This window comes from Manis javanica, chromosome X (genome assembly GCF_040802235.1).
Source record: "Manis javanica isolate MJ-LG chromosome X, MJ_LKY, whole genome shotgun sequence".
NCBI classification, from domain to species: Eukaryota; Metazoa; Chordata; class Mammalia; order Pholidota; family Manidae; genus Manis; species Manis javanica.
Window position 1 is genome coordinate 118,179,406 of NC_133174.1, and position 15,874 is coordinate 118,195,279.

General features: G+C 36.8%; 1 protein-coding gene across 15 annotated transcripts in view; it reads left to right on the forward strand.

Annotated features, from left to right (window-relative positions):
* The window catches only part of THOC2 (THO complex subunit 2), a 134,452-nt gene that overhangs the window by 35,916 nt on the left and 82,662 nt on the right, over window positions 1-15,874 (forward strand). For all 15 annotated transcript variants that reach the window (XR_012127448.1, XM_073227801.1, XM_073227798.1 and 12 more), the window contains one exon: window positions 6,151-6,317. Coding sequence is in view for 14 of the 15 variants with exons in the window: in XM_073227801.1 (XP_073083902.1) it covers window positions 6,151-6,317 (167 nt within the window). In the remaining variant the exon portion in view is untranslated. The remainder of the gene's footprint in view (window positions 1-6,150; window positions 6,318-15,874) is intronic.

Here is a 15,874-nt window from a genome sequence, read left to right on the forward strand (position 1 = left end):
AAAATGGATGGTACTTACTTTTTTTTGAACTTTGCCCTCAGAGAACAGGTTGTGTTACTGTCTCTGAAAAACAATGTGGGAATCACAGCTGCAAGCTCATGACATAATGAATATTCCATGAGTATGAACAGTTAGGTTTTATGAGCTAAACTTCTAGTTCATCAAGCATACTACGAAGCACTCAAATGTCACCTCTGCGGTGTAGCCTTCCCTGCCATCTCCCCCACCCCCACACTCCCTCGTGTTCACTGTTCTTCTTCTGGGCACTTACCACCATATAACATGCAATGTACTTTATTCTCCAACCCCACTGGAATGTAGGCTCCATGAGGACATGGATTTTTGTTTGTTTGGTTTAGTGCTCTAACCTCAGTGCCTGATATATAGGTGCTGGATAAATACTTGTTGAAAAATGACTGCATCTTTCCCCCTTTCTTGTACAGTTTGTGGTGATTCTTAGCTTCCTTCCCCTGACATGGTGGTTTGGGAACAGGATGGTACTTAGTCTGATCAGGAGCATCCTTACTTATTACCCTTTAACTAAAGTATAGTTACTTGTTCCCTAAAAGATTCTAGTTTATCAAAATGTTTATATCCTAAATATAAAAAAAGTTTCTAGCCTGCTGATAGCCTGGGGTTGTTTACTGCATGAAAAAGCAAGGAAGCAGAACTGTTATGAGCCTGCATGTGGTTGTGTTTTCAAACCCGACACTAAATTTGAAAAACATATCAAATAGGAGTGGATAGGATAGTGATCAGTAAGTTCTTGAGCTGCGATGATAGATCCCACGCAAACCGTTTCTGCATCAAGATGGCAGAAAACATCTACAATAAATTAGAGACGAGGATATTAGAGCTGGACTCCTTTGATTGCTGAACTAAACCATAAGCACTTTACTCTTTTGAATACCCTTCGAAAGAAAGTAGTAGCTAGGTATTCTTCTAAATTAGCGGTCAGCAAATTTTTTTCTGTTAAGAGTGAGATAGTATATATTTTTTTGTTTTGTGGGCCACGTGGTTTTTGTTGGAACTACTCAACTTTGCCATTGTAGTATGAAAGAAGCCACAGGCAGTATCTAAATAAATGATAGTTTCTGTATTCCAGTACAACTTTATTTACAAAAACTGAATGGATTTGAGCCACAGGCTGTGGTGTGCTAATCCCTGCTCTAAACCAAAAGTTCTGGCTAAAATTATTTATGGACCTAGCTTACTTGAGTTTAGTTTTGAAGAATGAAAATGGTTCTTCCTGGTTTTGGGTTTAGTGGTTCAGGATCTCTTTGGCCTAGGCTCTAGTCCTGGCCTACTCACCCTCAATCAGAGACCTCTTCATCAAATTTCAGGACCTTCATTTGTTGCCTGGTGTCCAAGGTTGTACCTTTGACTGGGGGTCGGGTGAGAGTCTCTGCCTCTTGAGTCTCACATGTTAAATGTGGTTGTTTGTCAAATGACCGCAAAAACATTAAACACAAAATAAAACCCCAAGCCAAATGATTTTATTCTTGGACAGATTATGGGACATTTCACCCCTTTGACTACATTATCTCGAATATGCTTAATATTTTATATTGGGACCAGTCTGAATATAAGGGCCCTTCAGCCTAGAAACATCTTACTGTGTTAGCTGTCTGCTGTCCCTTTGAAAGGGAAGCCAGTTGACTGCCTCCTCTGCTTAAGTTTTTGCTTTATTGAAGTTTCTTTACTGTATACTAGTTATGAAGAAGTTGTTTTTCTCTACTATGAAAAAAAAGACAGCAATTGGTGTTCTTGTCGCTAGTTTTTTTTACAATTATACTTTCATTTTGTGTTTTTTTTTTTTTTTTGCAAGATTCATTTTTCTGCATCTTGGTTCTTTGGTTCTTGCCTTGATCCTATGTGCAGTTTTTTGCAAATACTATTTCTTAGAAATAGTCTGATATAGTTTTTTATTTGCCTGGTTTAGTCCATTAGGGCTACTGTAACAAAGTATCACAGACTGGGTGGCTTTATAAACAATGAAAAGGTATGTTTCACAGTTCTTGAGGCAGGAAGCCCAAGATTGGGCGCCAGCATCTTTGGTTCTTGCCTTGATCCTATGTGCAGTGTTTTGCAAATACTATTTTTTAGAAATAGTCTGACATAGGTTTTTATTTGCCTATTTTAGTCCACTAGGACTACTGTAACAAAGTACCACAGACTGGGTGGCTTTATAAACAACAAAAAGGTATGTTTAACAGTTCTTGAGGCAGGAAACCCAAGATTGGGCACCAGCATGTTTGGGTTCTGTTGAAAGCCCTCTTTTGAGTTGCAGGCTGCTGACTTCTTGCTATATCTTCATATGGTGGGAGGGGCAAGGGAGCTCTTTTTTTTTAAAGGGCATTGCTTTCATTTATGAGGGCTCCATTCTCATGACCTAATCATCCCCATCAACCCCCCTTTCCCCGCTATAGGCCCCACCTTCTGATTCCATCATGTTGGGCATTAGAAATTCTACACAGGAATTTTTTTTGGGGGGAGGTGGAGGACAAACATTCAGACCATAGTGTAGCCTATTTCTAAAGTGCATTCTAGATGCCAGATCATGTTGTTTTATTCAAAATAAGTTTTTTTCTGTATTGTAAGGTCTGTTATATCAGAAACATGGTTACTGGAGCTGTCGTATTGTTTGACATTACGGGCTAGACATATTTCCCAATCGTTACAATATTACATTGTTTTTTTTTCCTGTTAAGAACCTCAATTTAGCCTTTTCCTAAAACAGCCATTGTCAGTTTAATTATATTTTTGCCTCTAGTTAAAATCACTTGCTCTAATACACTGGCTATCTTGTCCATCTTTGAGGAAACTTCAGTTACTTTTCAGTGCATTTTTTCAAAGATGTATCACCCAAAAGGTGTGAAGTCCTCAAGATTTGAGAAGGCATTTTATTAGTCTCTGTATCACAAGCATCTGGTATATAGTAGGTATTTATGTTTATTTAAATTAAGGAATTTCACCATTACAGGTTCACCATTTCTTTATTTTTCTACTTGTTCCCTTCTGATATGGTTCCTTTGTTTATTCCTCAGAAGTCATAAAGATATTATATGTGCTTATAAGTATTCCTTAATGTAGCTGGTGGAAGAGGTAGGGAGCTAAGCTTATGTTCTCTCGTAAGGTCACATGACTACTGATGGTTAGGGTGGACAAAAGCCTTCTAAGATGCTTGAGCACAAGAGTGTGCCAATGTTCTGCCACAGCTGCCATTAGAAAAAAATTACTTTGGACATTCAAGATTACTGATTGTTACTAGAGTCCCATTGTATATGAAATAGCTTAGCTGTTACTTAGCAAATCTGTAAGGTTTTAAAAAGCATTTTAAAAATCTTTGGTTTGGTTACATTTTCTGTCTTATGTAGCAAAGGTCAATCCAATTGATTGGACTAATGGCATTTGAGACATTTAATAGTAAATTCATTAGCCAGTTCTTCTTTTTGAAAGATGCAAGGTTGATACCTGTTATAAATAGAGGTGCATATACTGCCTCTTCTAGATTACTGCCTTAAATTGCACCTATAAAGAAATTAGTAGTTAGTTGACAGTGCAGGTCATTGATAGAAGTCTCAAAAGAGTAATACTGCTTAATAAAACATGTCAGTGGTTCATATTATAGCAAACTAAAAATGTGAACTTCAATGTGAATGAAACAACATTTCCATGTAACATGTTGCTGTTCTAGTTCTTATATACAAGTTTTGTATATGTAGCTTAATGGGTAATTAATTATAAGCCAGCCATTTTTTTTTCAAAATTATATTCAGTGTATCTTTTGTCCTTTCTGTTAGAGTATTATTCATTTTATTTAATGATTGAATCTTTACATTTAGTAAATGTAGGAGTAGTTATAAGGTTGGAGAATTTGCTAGATCTTATTTTGATAATATTTATTGTCAATGTTACTAGCAGCTTGGAGGCATTTTTTCCTGTCTTTATTCAGGCATAATTGACATATAATAAACTGTCCAAATTAAAGTGCAACTTGAGTTTTAACATATGTATACACCCGTGAAAACCTCACTGCAACTTAGATAATGCTTGTTTCTATTACCTCCTCCCCCCCGCCCCCCCAATTTCCTCCTTTTTTATTTCATTCCCCCTCACTCGCTCCCCAGGCAACCACTGACCTGCTTTCTGACTGTATAGACTAGGTTGCATTTTCTAGAATTCTTTTATAAATGGAATCATATAGCGAATCTTCTATTTTGTCTGGCTTATTTCATTCAGCATCATTATTTTGTGATTCATGTATGTTGTTTATATTAATAGTTCTTTCCTTGTTATTCCTCAGTGGTATTCCACTGTATATACTACAAATATACTGTACCACAATTTCTTTACCCATCCATATGTTGATGGACATTTGAGTGTGTCCTATTGTATATAGAGCTGCTAGGAATATTTGTGTACAAGTCTTTGTGTGGACATAGATATTTACTTCCCTTGGGAAAATACCTAGGAGTGAAATGGCTGGGTCATATGGTAGGTGTAAGTTTGACTTCTAAGAAAACTCCTAGTTTTACAAAGTAGTTGTACCATTTCATATTTTATATTTCTTCTAGTAGCATTTAAAAATTCTAATTGCTATTTTGGAGTCACTTTTACATTTATTTTATTTTTTCAGTTGTTATTTTGGAGCCATACTTTTTGGGGATACAGGGAAGGGCTAAAATATTTAGACGTTTTCTTCCCAGAACTTTAGGTAAACATCTTTTTGGAAAATTTGTGAAAATTGGAACTCTTTTCAGTAAGACATGATCAATGTTAGTCCATTTTTTCCTTAGTATGTGAAATGGAAAAAAAAATGTATTCTTAACTTCAGATTTCATAAAAAGAGGAAAGAAATACTTACAGTATTTGAAGAGTTTGGTTTTCTAAGTAATTGCCAAGATACTGTGAATCAGACATTAGTTTTATAGCATTTAATATAGTTGCAGAGTTAATAGGAGTAACTCTGGAAATCTTATAAAATAGGTTATGTAAGAATTTTCATTGAAAAATCCCTGAAGTCATCTGTTAGGGACAGTGTTTGACATAATGTCTCTCCCTAAGTTCAACACAGTTCTATTTTCTGCTGCATTAGCCAGTGTTTATTTGCTTGCCGCAGTGAAGTGGTTAGCTTGCATGTACGGGTTGTGTCTAATGAAAAAATATGTAATTTAAAACACTAGAATTCTATTTGGCTTAATGCATAAGACCTGTGGGAACTGATATAAACAGCATAGGAGATTAATATCTCATGCTGACTTTGGGTCATAAGTATACATTTTATTGAGAGGAAGGGTGGGTAGAATTGCCTATATCATTTAATTTGATTTTTATTTCTATCATTTTTTTTGCTGTGTGTAAATGGTTGTATTCTCATAAAATAAATGCATATATGATGTCACTGCACTATAATATAATATGGCAGCAACTGAAGCTGAATGCAAATAGAGGTAATAATTTACTAAGAGTAGGGTGGCTGATAGGCAGGTTTATTAAATATGTATCCATTGGCCCTTTTGAGCTTACCTTAAGGTAGTAGCAAGAATAAGTAGCCGTCTGCACTTATTCAGTGCTTTCTTGCCCAAAACCTTAAATATAAATCAGTGGTACAATTATGTTCTATAGCTTTGTTGTATATGTAAAATAAACTAAAAAATGATTCCAACAATATGTTCTGCTTTCATGAATCTGATCTTTTAACTGTCTGTAAACATTTGAAGTACTTCTGTATAAAACATTAAAAAATCTCCTCTAGTTGCTTAACTTGTAAAATGCATTGTTTGATTTTCATATTTTGCTAAGAGTTAACAATGTTTATCTCTTTCATTAGCCAGAGTAATCAGTAACTGATGAGACAGTGTGGCAAAGAGGAAAGTTTACTTGACTTAGTGTTGTAGATCCTGAGCTTCAGCTCTATCACTAACTCACTTTGTAATGCTGGGAAAGTCACATTTCTTATGTGTAAAATGTGGGGAGTAGACTTGATGATCTTGAAAACTATGAAGATACTTTTCTGAGGAAGTGGTAAAAGAAGTTGTTTTTAAAAACAGTTTTATCTTGTTATGTAGGTTGTCCCTGAAAGTTAATGGCTTTAGTAGAAATGATGTATAATCACTTTTGAATTTGTGTGTATCTCATCTCTTGAAGGATGCTTCAATCTGGATCCCAATAGAGTTTTGGATGTCATTTTAGAAGTGTTTGAATGCAGGCCAGAACACGATGAAATCTTTATATCTTTATTAGAATCTTATATGAGTATGTGTGAACCACAAACACTGTGTCATATTCTTGGATTCAAATTCAAGTTTTATCAGGTAATAAAAAAATGTGTATGTGTGTATCTCTATATATCAATGGAGAAAGAGGGAGAGGTTAATTTCATCATTTTATATGTACAGTTTAATTTGATTTTGTTTGTAAATGATTGGCTCCAGCTCCAAGCCATTCAAGCAGAGGAGAGAAGATAAATGGATAGGTAACAAAGCAATATGATCAGCGCTATATTAGTAGGGTGAATGGTTTGATGTGAAAGCCTAGAGGAAAGCATAATAAATATTTGCCTTTCAAGAGATAGAGTCAGGGAGGACCTTACAGATACAACCTTTTTTTCACCTGGTACTTGGAGGATGAGTAGAAGTTTTTTGAGAGTTGTCCATGCAAACGTAACAAGTACTGTGAGAGGGAGGACATGACAGTATGAATATGTAACAGATTGAAGACATGGTACATAATCTGATGTGGCTGATTGTAAGATGGGAAAAGAAGGGACCAGAAGTGAAGTTAGAAAGGTAGGTGCACTTGAGATTGTCAAGGTCCTGTGATATCTGTGCTGATTTAGAATTTTACTGAATAGATAGTGCCCATCACAGTGACCTTTGAAATTTTTTATGGTTATGAGTAAATTCTTAAGGCATATCTTAACATAATTTTTCATTTAAGCGACTGTAGTAATTATCTAACAAATATGTGTTTTGGATTATTTCTGTTTCAATCTATTTTTCATATTATTACTATTACATTCTAAAATAGATGTAATTGACACACTGCACAAAAACCTTTGCCTGCAGGATGAAATTCAAACTTATAAATGTGTGTAGAAAGGCTCTTCACAGTCTAGCCCCATTCTTTCCTTCCACCTTCATCTTTAGTGATTTTATTTTCTTAAACCTAATATTCTCATCATAAGAAATTCCTAGCCATTTCCTGCATTTAAGTAAAGACAGTGCTAGGGATAAACCTTTGTTTATGTGCAGTTCTTTAACCATCTCACCTGTCTTTTCATCTTGTGAACTCCTAATTATCTTTAAAATCAAGTGCTACTTGTTCTGTAATTTCTTCACTGACACTTCACCCATGTGTAATTAGTGACTTTTTAATCTCTGTTCTCATAAAACTTGGCACAGAATTCTATTACTTATCAGGGTATATTAGAATAAAACATATCTAAATCCTTTGCAAGATTATAAACCACTTAGGACAAGGTCTCTGTTTTACTAATTTTTCTGAATTAATTTACTACTTAGCCTATAGTAAATGCTCACTAATTGTAAATGAGTGATCTATGTTTTAGGAAGATAACTGTTGATAGCATGGAGGATTTTAACATAATAAGGCCTCCATTTTCCTGTTGGTATAGCTTTCCTAATTTGTTTTCCTGCCTGAGGTACTTAGCTAGTCAAGAAATACTCATTTATTGAGTGTTTATGATAATGGTGTTGCTTTGCTAGGCACTGAGGATACCCTGGTGAAGAGTGTGTATTCCTGTTCTCTGAAGCTCAAGTTTAGGATAATAATACAGTTTTTTAAGGATTTTCAAATTATAATATCACCTACTGCCTTTGCTTATCTTTGATTTCCCATTTTTTTGGGATGTTGCAGAAGAGAAGTCAGGTGAGAACTTAAAAGTGTATACCATTTTGATACCAAACAAGACTCACGGCAGCGTTTTTGGGCAAGACCACTTTATCTTTGTTCAAGAATTGATGATAGCAACTGTCCCCTGTTTCACCAGCAGCCAGGGAGGCCACTGTTAGTACAGGCAAAGAGAAGTTCAAGTGTTTAATCACATTTTAAGAGGCACTGTGATTGCTTTGGGTTTGAGAACATGAAGCCAACTGCTGACATGACAGGGTAGCTGAAATTTAACTTGAGCATGCATGACTAGAGTATAGGTTAGGGCTTTGGAAATTGTAGGTCTTGGACCATATTGCAGTGAATAATGATAATCCACTGCATAACATCAAGTGTTATTAGTTGAATGTGAGTTTTAGAACTAAAATTTTTATATGAAAGTATTTCTCATAATGGTAACACTTTTTGGGGTGAATTAAAATATCCCTGGGGGGGGGTGACAATGTTGGAATAATCCTTGTTTCAAAAATAGAATGTCTTTTTCTTACATGAGAAATAACCCAACCAAAAAATATTTGATTTAGAAATAACCTATTATTAGAAAGAATAACCCTCATATTATAACATCATTCTGTTGTTTCTATTGCCCAAGTTATCTTGTGACAATCTGCAATCTTAAGGACCATTGAGGGTAAGGGAAGAAAAGTGTGAGAAATTTTATGGTGTGGGAGGTAAAGGAAGGAAAGTCATAAAAATCAGGAACTGCTTAGGGACTACAACCCTGGGAATTGGTTCCTGGATAGGTATGGTCACCCTGTTTATTGGTCCCTTAATTTACTCCTCCCTCCCCTCTTCTATCACTACCTGAAAATGTTCACTCCTCCTGTCTACAGCCCATATTTTCACCAGTTGGGAATTATTTGGATTAACAGGCTTCTTCCCACTCCCCCCATTGCTAAGACTTTTTGTCAAAGCTAATTATTTCGCTGTGAAGTTAGTGAGAGTGATTTTATTCTGGTTTCAACCTGCTCATACTGGATGTTTTGACTTGGAACAATAGTAGGGGATATAAGCAGTTTTAGAGCACATGACCATTTTGGAAAATTGGGCAGGCACATTTGATTGATTTTCCTAACAGGGATTACTGCAATAGAGGGTTTAGGGACAACATGAGGGTTAGCACAAAGGACAGGGAGGAAGGAGTACTGGAAGGTGTGAGGGTACCACAAGACTCTTGGGCTGGAGTTGTCTTGCCATCAGAAAGAGGAGCAAGATGATCACTCTCACCCATATCACAGCCCCTTGATTCCTGGATTCAAGACAAAATAATAGTAGTAATAGTGGTGCCATGGTTAGGCACTATTATAACTGAAATTCATTCATTTAAGAAATAATGATTGGGCACCTCTTATGCGCTAGGCAATGTTTCGGGCGCTGGGGTGAACAAATAGAAATCCTTGCCTTTATGATCCTTACATTCTAAGTAAGTTACATTGTATGTCAGAAGATGATCATTGCAATGGGGCAAAAATAGAGTAGGATAAGGAAGGTTGGGAGTGTTGGAGTGGTAGGTTGCAATTTTAAGTAGAATGGAGAGAGTGGACCTTGTTGAAAAGGTAAGATTTAAGCAAAGATACAAAGGACGTGAGGGAGTAAATGTGCAGAAAATCTGGGGAAGAACCTCCATGTTAAGAGATCTGCCAGTGCAAAGGCCTTAAGGTGTGAGCGTGCCTGATGTGTTGAAGAATAGCAAGAAGACCAGTGTGGGTGTGTCAGAGTGATTGAATGGCAGAGCGGTGGGGATGAGGTCTAACACGAGGGGCCACATTACACAGAGCCTAGTGCAAGGTTTTTAACTTTGATGCTCGATGAAGCCAGTGGAGGATTTTGAGGAGAGTGGTATGTTCTGACTTTGTGTTTTCATTTTACTTCTCTTTTACTTTTTCACTTTATTATGAACATTTTCAAACATATAGGGAAGAGTGAATAGTGAAATAAATACCCATAGCCCATCACTTAGAAGCAAGTTTATCAACATGTTGGTATACTTTTTTGGAAATAATTATTTGTATTGCTGATGTCATGAACATTTACTCCTACATATGTTAGTGTGTGCTTTTTAAAAGGTCATTTTTCTGTGTACCATGATACCACTTTCATATCTAACTAGATTGCCATCATTATAGTAAACTCAGACCACATTCATATTTCCCAAATTATCCCTGAAATTTTACAGCTGGTTCATTCAAGCGGTAATCCAAAGACCAAACATTACATTTGATTGTTAGGATTCATCAGTCTCTTTTAGTTTAGAATAGTGCCCGCCTTACAATTAATGGCTTTGACTTCTTGAAGAGACCATTCCCATAGAAGACTCTGCCTTTTGGATTTATCTAATTACTTTTTCATGATTGGTTTAATTCGTTCTTTGTCCCCTGTCTTATATATTTAGAGTTAGGTCTAAAGTCTTGACTGTGTTCAGGTGAAATGTTTTATCGCAGAAATATTTCATAGGTTGTACTATATATTTCATATAACATAATGTCTAATATCTGTCTGACTTTTAACATTCCAGAATACTGGTGACAGTCTAATCCCTCCATTATACAATAATATTTCCATCCTTGTCAATAGTAAGTGATCTGTGGTTTGTCACTTTGGTACCATGTGAATATCCAGTTTTTCATCAACCTTACATTAAGTGTCTTAGAATAGATGGATGATCCTTTCCTAAATCAGTTATTTCCTTAGCAGTTCCAAATTTTTGATTTACTAATTTTATCATGCCCTCTACATTTATTGACTGTCATTCTTCTATAAAGAAGAGTTGTCCCTTATAAACTTGGGTTGTTTGGTTACCCTGAAATGAAGTTCCTATGAAAGCCAGGGAAAATGCTTTAGTTTTTCCCCCATTAATTACTAGCTGTCAGAGTAAGGAGTTTCGTTAGTAGCAACCTCTAATGGTGACATGAGTGGTGAGTGTGTGAGAAAGAGACAAAAAGACAGAGTGTGCATTTGCGTTTTGACTTAGGTTTTCAAAGAATCAATATGGTTATGGTAGCAGTAGAAGTTAATGAGATCCTGAACATATTTTGAAGGTAGAGCCAGTAGTATTTGCTAATGGATTAGATACAGAATGTGAGAAAGTAGAGTTAAGGATTATCTTAACATTTTTTTTTGGACTGACCATCTAAAATGGTGATGTTGTCATCATTGAGATAGGGTAAATTTTAGGTGGAATGGTTTTGGAGTGTTGGGAATAGGAGGAGTTAGGAATTTGGTTTTGGACATGTTAAGTTTGAGGTTGTGTTAGATATCCAAGTGCAGATGTTGCATAAATAACTGGGTATATGAATCTGGTGTCCAAGAGAACAGACTGGGCTAGTGATAGAATATTGGTGTCAAAAGCATGTAGATGATATTTAAAGTGGTGATACTGTATAAAATCACCAGGGGTTCAATATGGAGAGACAAGAGGAGAGAATCAACGGCTGAGCCTTGGGGTACGCTAATGTTAAGGGGCCCAGGAGAGGAGGAGGAACCAGCAAAGCAGGTATAGCAGGAACATATAAAGTAAGAGGACAACAGAATGTAGCATCTTTTTGTAAGCTAGATAGAAGAAGGAATGATGAACTCTGTTAAATGCCTCTGGGAGCTCATTTGAGATGACTAAAAATTGATGATTGGATTTATCAGAAGAGAGGTCTAAAGTAGCCAATTTGGTAGAGTTAGGGTGGTGTTAAGAGAGAATGGGGAGAATGAAATTAGAGACAGAATAGATAACTTTATAAAGGAGTTGCTACAAAGAGGGACAAACAAATGGGGTGGTAGCCGGCAGGGGAACGTGAGCCTGAGGTTTTTTTTGAATATGGGAAAGAGAACATATGTATGCTAATGGGAATGATTGAGTGGAGAGGAGGAAAACTGGAGATGTAGGAGAGAGGAGAGAATTATTGGAATAGTGTTTTGAGTAAGATAGAGTGGAGTCTATGGCATAAGTGGATGGATTGGCTTTACATATGAGCATAGAGAGTTCATCTGTAATAATAGGTGGAAAGGCAGCATATGTAGGTACAATTGTTGGTAGGTGGGTAGATATGGTGGTAAAAGTTTATAGCAGTCCTGTTAATTGCTCCCGTTTTCTTGCTGAAATAGGAAGCAGGGTCAGCCTCTGACAGAGAGGATGAAAGAGGAGGTATGGAGGTTAGGAAAGAGGGTAGGAAATAGTTGTGTAGGACGGTGAATGGACAAGAGAAAATAGAGTATGATTGGCCAGCAGCATTAAGGACCCACTTGAGGGTGGATACTTGAAATCAGCATATTGGAGGGGTTGTAGCTATTGGTAATTTTAAAGTTTAGGATATGGAACTAATGGCTGAAATAGTGTAGAGGAGAAGGTCTTTGGAAGAGAGGAATTCAAGGAACTGAGAAGGCAGCTTGATGGAAGGATCACTTACATATATATGAAAATCTCCAAAAATTAAGAAAGGAATAGAGTTAAGAGAGTGACAGTGAATCAGAAGTGAAGGCCATTGCTAAATGAAGGATAGTGCCCAGGGGTCCACAGATAGCAGCAATAGGACATCACTGAAAATGGCAGAGTAGGGAGGTCTAGAGCTCTGTCCCTCCATAAAAGCAACCAGTGAATTGGCAAAAACTCTCAGTCAACTTTTACAAAACTCTGGAATTTAGCAAAAAACTTGAAGCGACCAAGAAAAGGCTTGGTGAAGAAAGAAGATGGTGGTCTGGGGTAAGAGAGCACTGTGGTGTCTTAAACTGCTTGCCTACTATCGCTCACACCCAGATTGGTGGTGTCTGTGAAGAAAATAGAAGCCCACATTCCTAGTGCAGATTGCTAGTGCCAGAGGATACAAATAATCGTTCTCAAAGAGCTGTGGGTTGTGACCTGTCTGGCTGCTTCCTGAAGGACTGGTGCAAGGGCCTGTCTTTGTTTTACCAGACTGGCACTATCCCCAGGGCTGGGGTAGTTTTGGCAAAAGCATTTAAAAGCACAACTATTGGCTTTAGCAGCCTGGAGTAAGAGACAACAATCAAATAAGCAATAGAGAGACATGAAAGCCTAGAAAGGAAGGATTGGATAAGGAGATATGTGGGAGAATAAGGATTTTTAAAAAGCTCCTGCATATACCAGGGAATTGTAGAAAAAAAGGCCACATACATGCTCAGAACTGAATGCGGGCTCAGAAAAGAGCTGAGAAGACCCCTACGCCTTTTCCTCTGGCTGACCTTCAGGTTCTGCACAAGCGGGAAGTGAAAACTAAGGCAGAGTTGCAAATGACCTGGCCGAGTGTTGAGGAGGCCCTAACAATACAGCCAGTGTGTGAAGACCAGAGGAGTATTTTTTTTTCACTTTTTTCTTTCTTTTTGTTTTGGCTTCAGGCCTTTAAGAAAACTCAAAGCTAGCAATACAGATTTAAGTAGTCACACAAGACAATAATACAGACTTTACAAAGTGAGTTTAGAAAAGTCACTAAAAAAGCAAGCAACAATAACCCATAATAAGCATCAGCAAACCCCTCAATGAGGGGGCAGGATCTGATTTTAAGAGTTGTCACATGATCCTCAAAATGTCTGGTTTTCAGGAAGAAATGAGGTATGCAAAAACAAAGATTGGCTCGTTCACAAGAAAAAAGAAATTAGTAGAAACTGTCCCTGAGGAAGCCCAGGTGATGGACTTACTAGATCAGTTAAACTAACATTTCTAAATACCCTTATGATCTATAGGAAACCATGGGCAAGGGACTAAAGCAAACCAGGAAAGCACTGTCTCACCAGGTAGAGAATATTAATAAAGAAATAGAAATCATAAAAAAAGAACCATATAAATTCTGCAGTCAAAAAGTATAACTAAAGTGAAAAATTAACTAGAGGGGCACAAGAGCAGAGTGGAGGAGGCTGAGGAAACAATCAGCTAACTTGATAAGTCAATTGAAGTAAATCAGGCTGAGGAGTTGAAATAGAAAAGAATGAAGGAAAATGATAGAGCCTGAGAGACCTATAGGACACCATCAACTGTACCAATATGTGCATTACCGAGTCCCAAAAGCTGAGGACAGAGAAAGGGACAGAAAAAATGATGGTTGAAAACTTCCCAAATTTGAAGAAAGAGATGAATCTGCACATCTAAGACTTTCCATTAATACCAAGCAGGATAAACTCAAAGGATATCTGCACTGAGACCCATTTTAGTTAAATCATCAAAAGACAGAGAATCTGGAAAGCAGCAAAACAGAGGTGACCCATTGCATACGAGAGACTGTCAGTAAGATGAACAGCTGATTTCTCTTCAGAAGGCAGTGGGATGGCGTATATAAAATGCTAAAATAAAACTGACAACCAGGAATTCTATACCAAACAAGATTGCCCTTCAAAAATGAGTGATTATGAGCTGGACTAGTAGACCTGCCCTACAAGAATGCTAAAGGGAGTCCTTCAGACTGAAATGAAAGGACACTAGATAGTAACTTGAAGCCACATAAAGAAAGAAAGAACACTGGTAAAGGTAACTACATAGGTAAATATAAAACCAATATTACTGTATCTTTTAGTTGTAGGCCTTCCTTTTTTCCTATATGATTTAAAAGACAAAGGAATAAAACAGTAATTATAAATGTAATTGGCATACATCGTGTAACACTGGAGGGATAGAGATATGTATGTGCTTTCTATATACTATTACATAGAGTTTTTATATAGTATTAAAACTAAGTTGGTATTAATTCAAACTATGTTATTATAAGTTTAAAATGTTAATTGTAATATCCCAGGTAACCACTAAGAAAATGACTAAAAAACACACAGAAAAGGAAAGGAGAAGGGAACTAAATGGTACATTCTAAAGAAACAAGCACAAAAGAAAGCAATACTAGAGGAAATAAGGGACAAAAAATAATGTAAGACATGGAAAACAAATAGCAAAATGGCAGAAAGCCTTCCTTGTCAGTACAGTTGACCCTTAAACAGCGTGGGTTTGAACTGTGCAGGTACACTTACGTGGGGGATTTTTCCAATAAGTATATTGGGAAATTTTTTTGAGATTTGTGACAATTTGAAAAAAAACGCTTTATTGTAATAGTACAGTATATAATACATATAACAGAAAATATGTTAATCAGCTATTTATGTTAACAGTAAGGCTTCTTGTCAGTAGGCTATTAGTAATATTTTTGGGGAGTCAAGTTATGTGTGGATTTTTAACTGTGTGGAGGTCAGCACCCCTAACCTACCCACCCTGTGTTGTTCAAGGGTAAACTATAACACTTTAAATGTAAATGGATTAAACTTTGTAATAAAAAAGACATAGTTTGATAGAATGTATAAGAAAGCATGATCCAACTTTATGCTGTCTGTAAGACTCACTTTAAATACAAAGATACAAATATGTTGAAAGTGAAAGTGTGGGCATTGGTATCCCATGCAAATAACATCCAGGAGAGAGCTGGGGTAGCTCTTCTAATATCAGGCAAAATAGACTTCATGCTATAAACCAATTAGGCTTGACAGGCATATATAGAACACTCTACCTAACAATAGATGACACATTATTCTTAACTGCACATATAACATTCTCCAGGGAAGACCCTTGGATGGCAAAGTAAGTCTCAGTACATTTGTATAAAACATCTTATTTGACTATGATGGAATTAAACTAGTTAACAGCAGTAGTGATTGATAAATTCAAAGCTGGGTGGGTTTTAGTGAGGGTGCAGGGTAAGAAAATAGACTGACAACAACTATAAAAAGCAAAGATGACTCGTACTTCACCTCCAGGCCTAGTAGTGTGGGGCCTGGGGAAAATAGCCACCAGGTTACAGTGGGAGTGGTGTTCCTAGAGAGTGCTAGGCTCTATTCAGGCATGAAGGTGGAGGGGACATTTAGAGGACAGGTTCAGATAATGGGTTTTGCTGAGGATGAGTCATGAATTCCAGAGGATTCCATGGAAGTTTTTTGAGAATGTGGAAAGGTGGGATGGACAGGACAGAACAAGGATTGTGCAGAG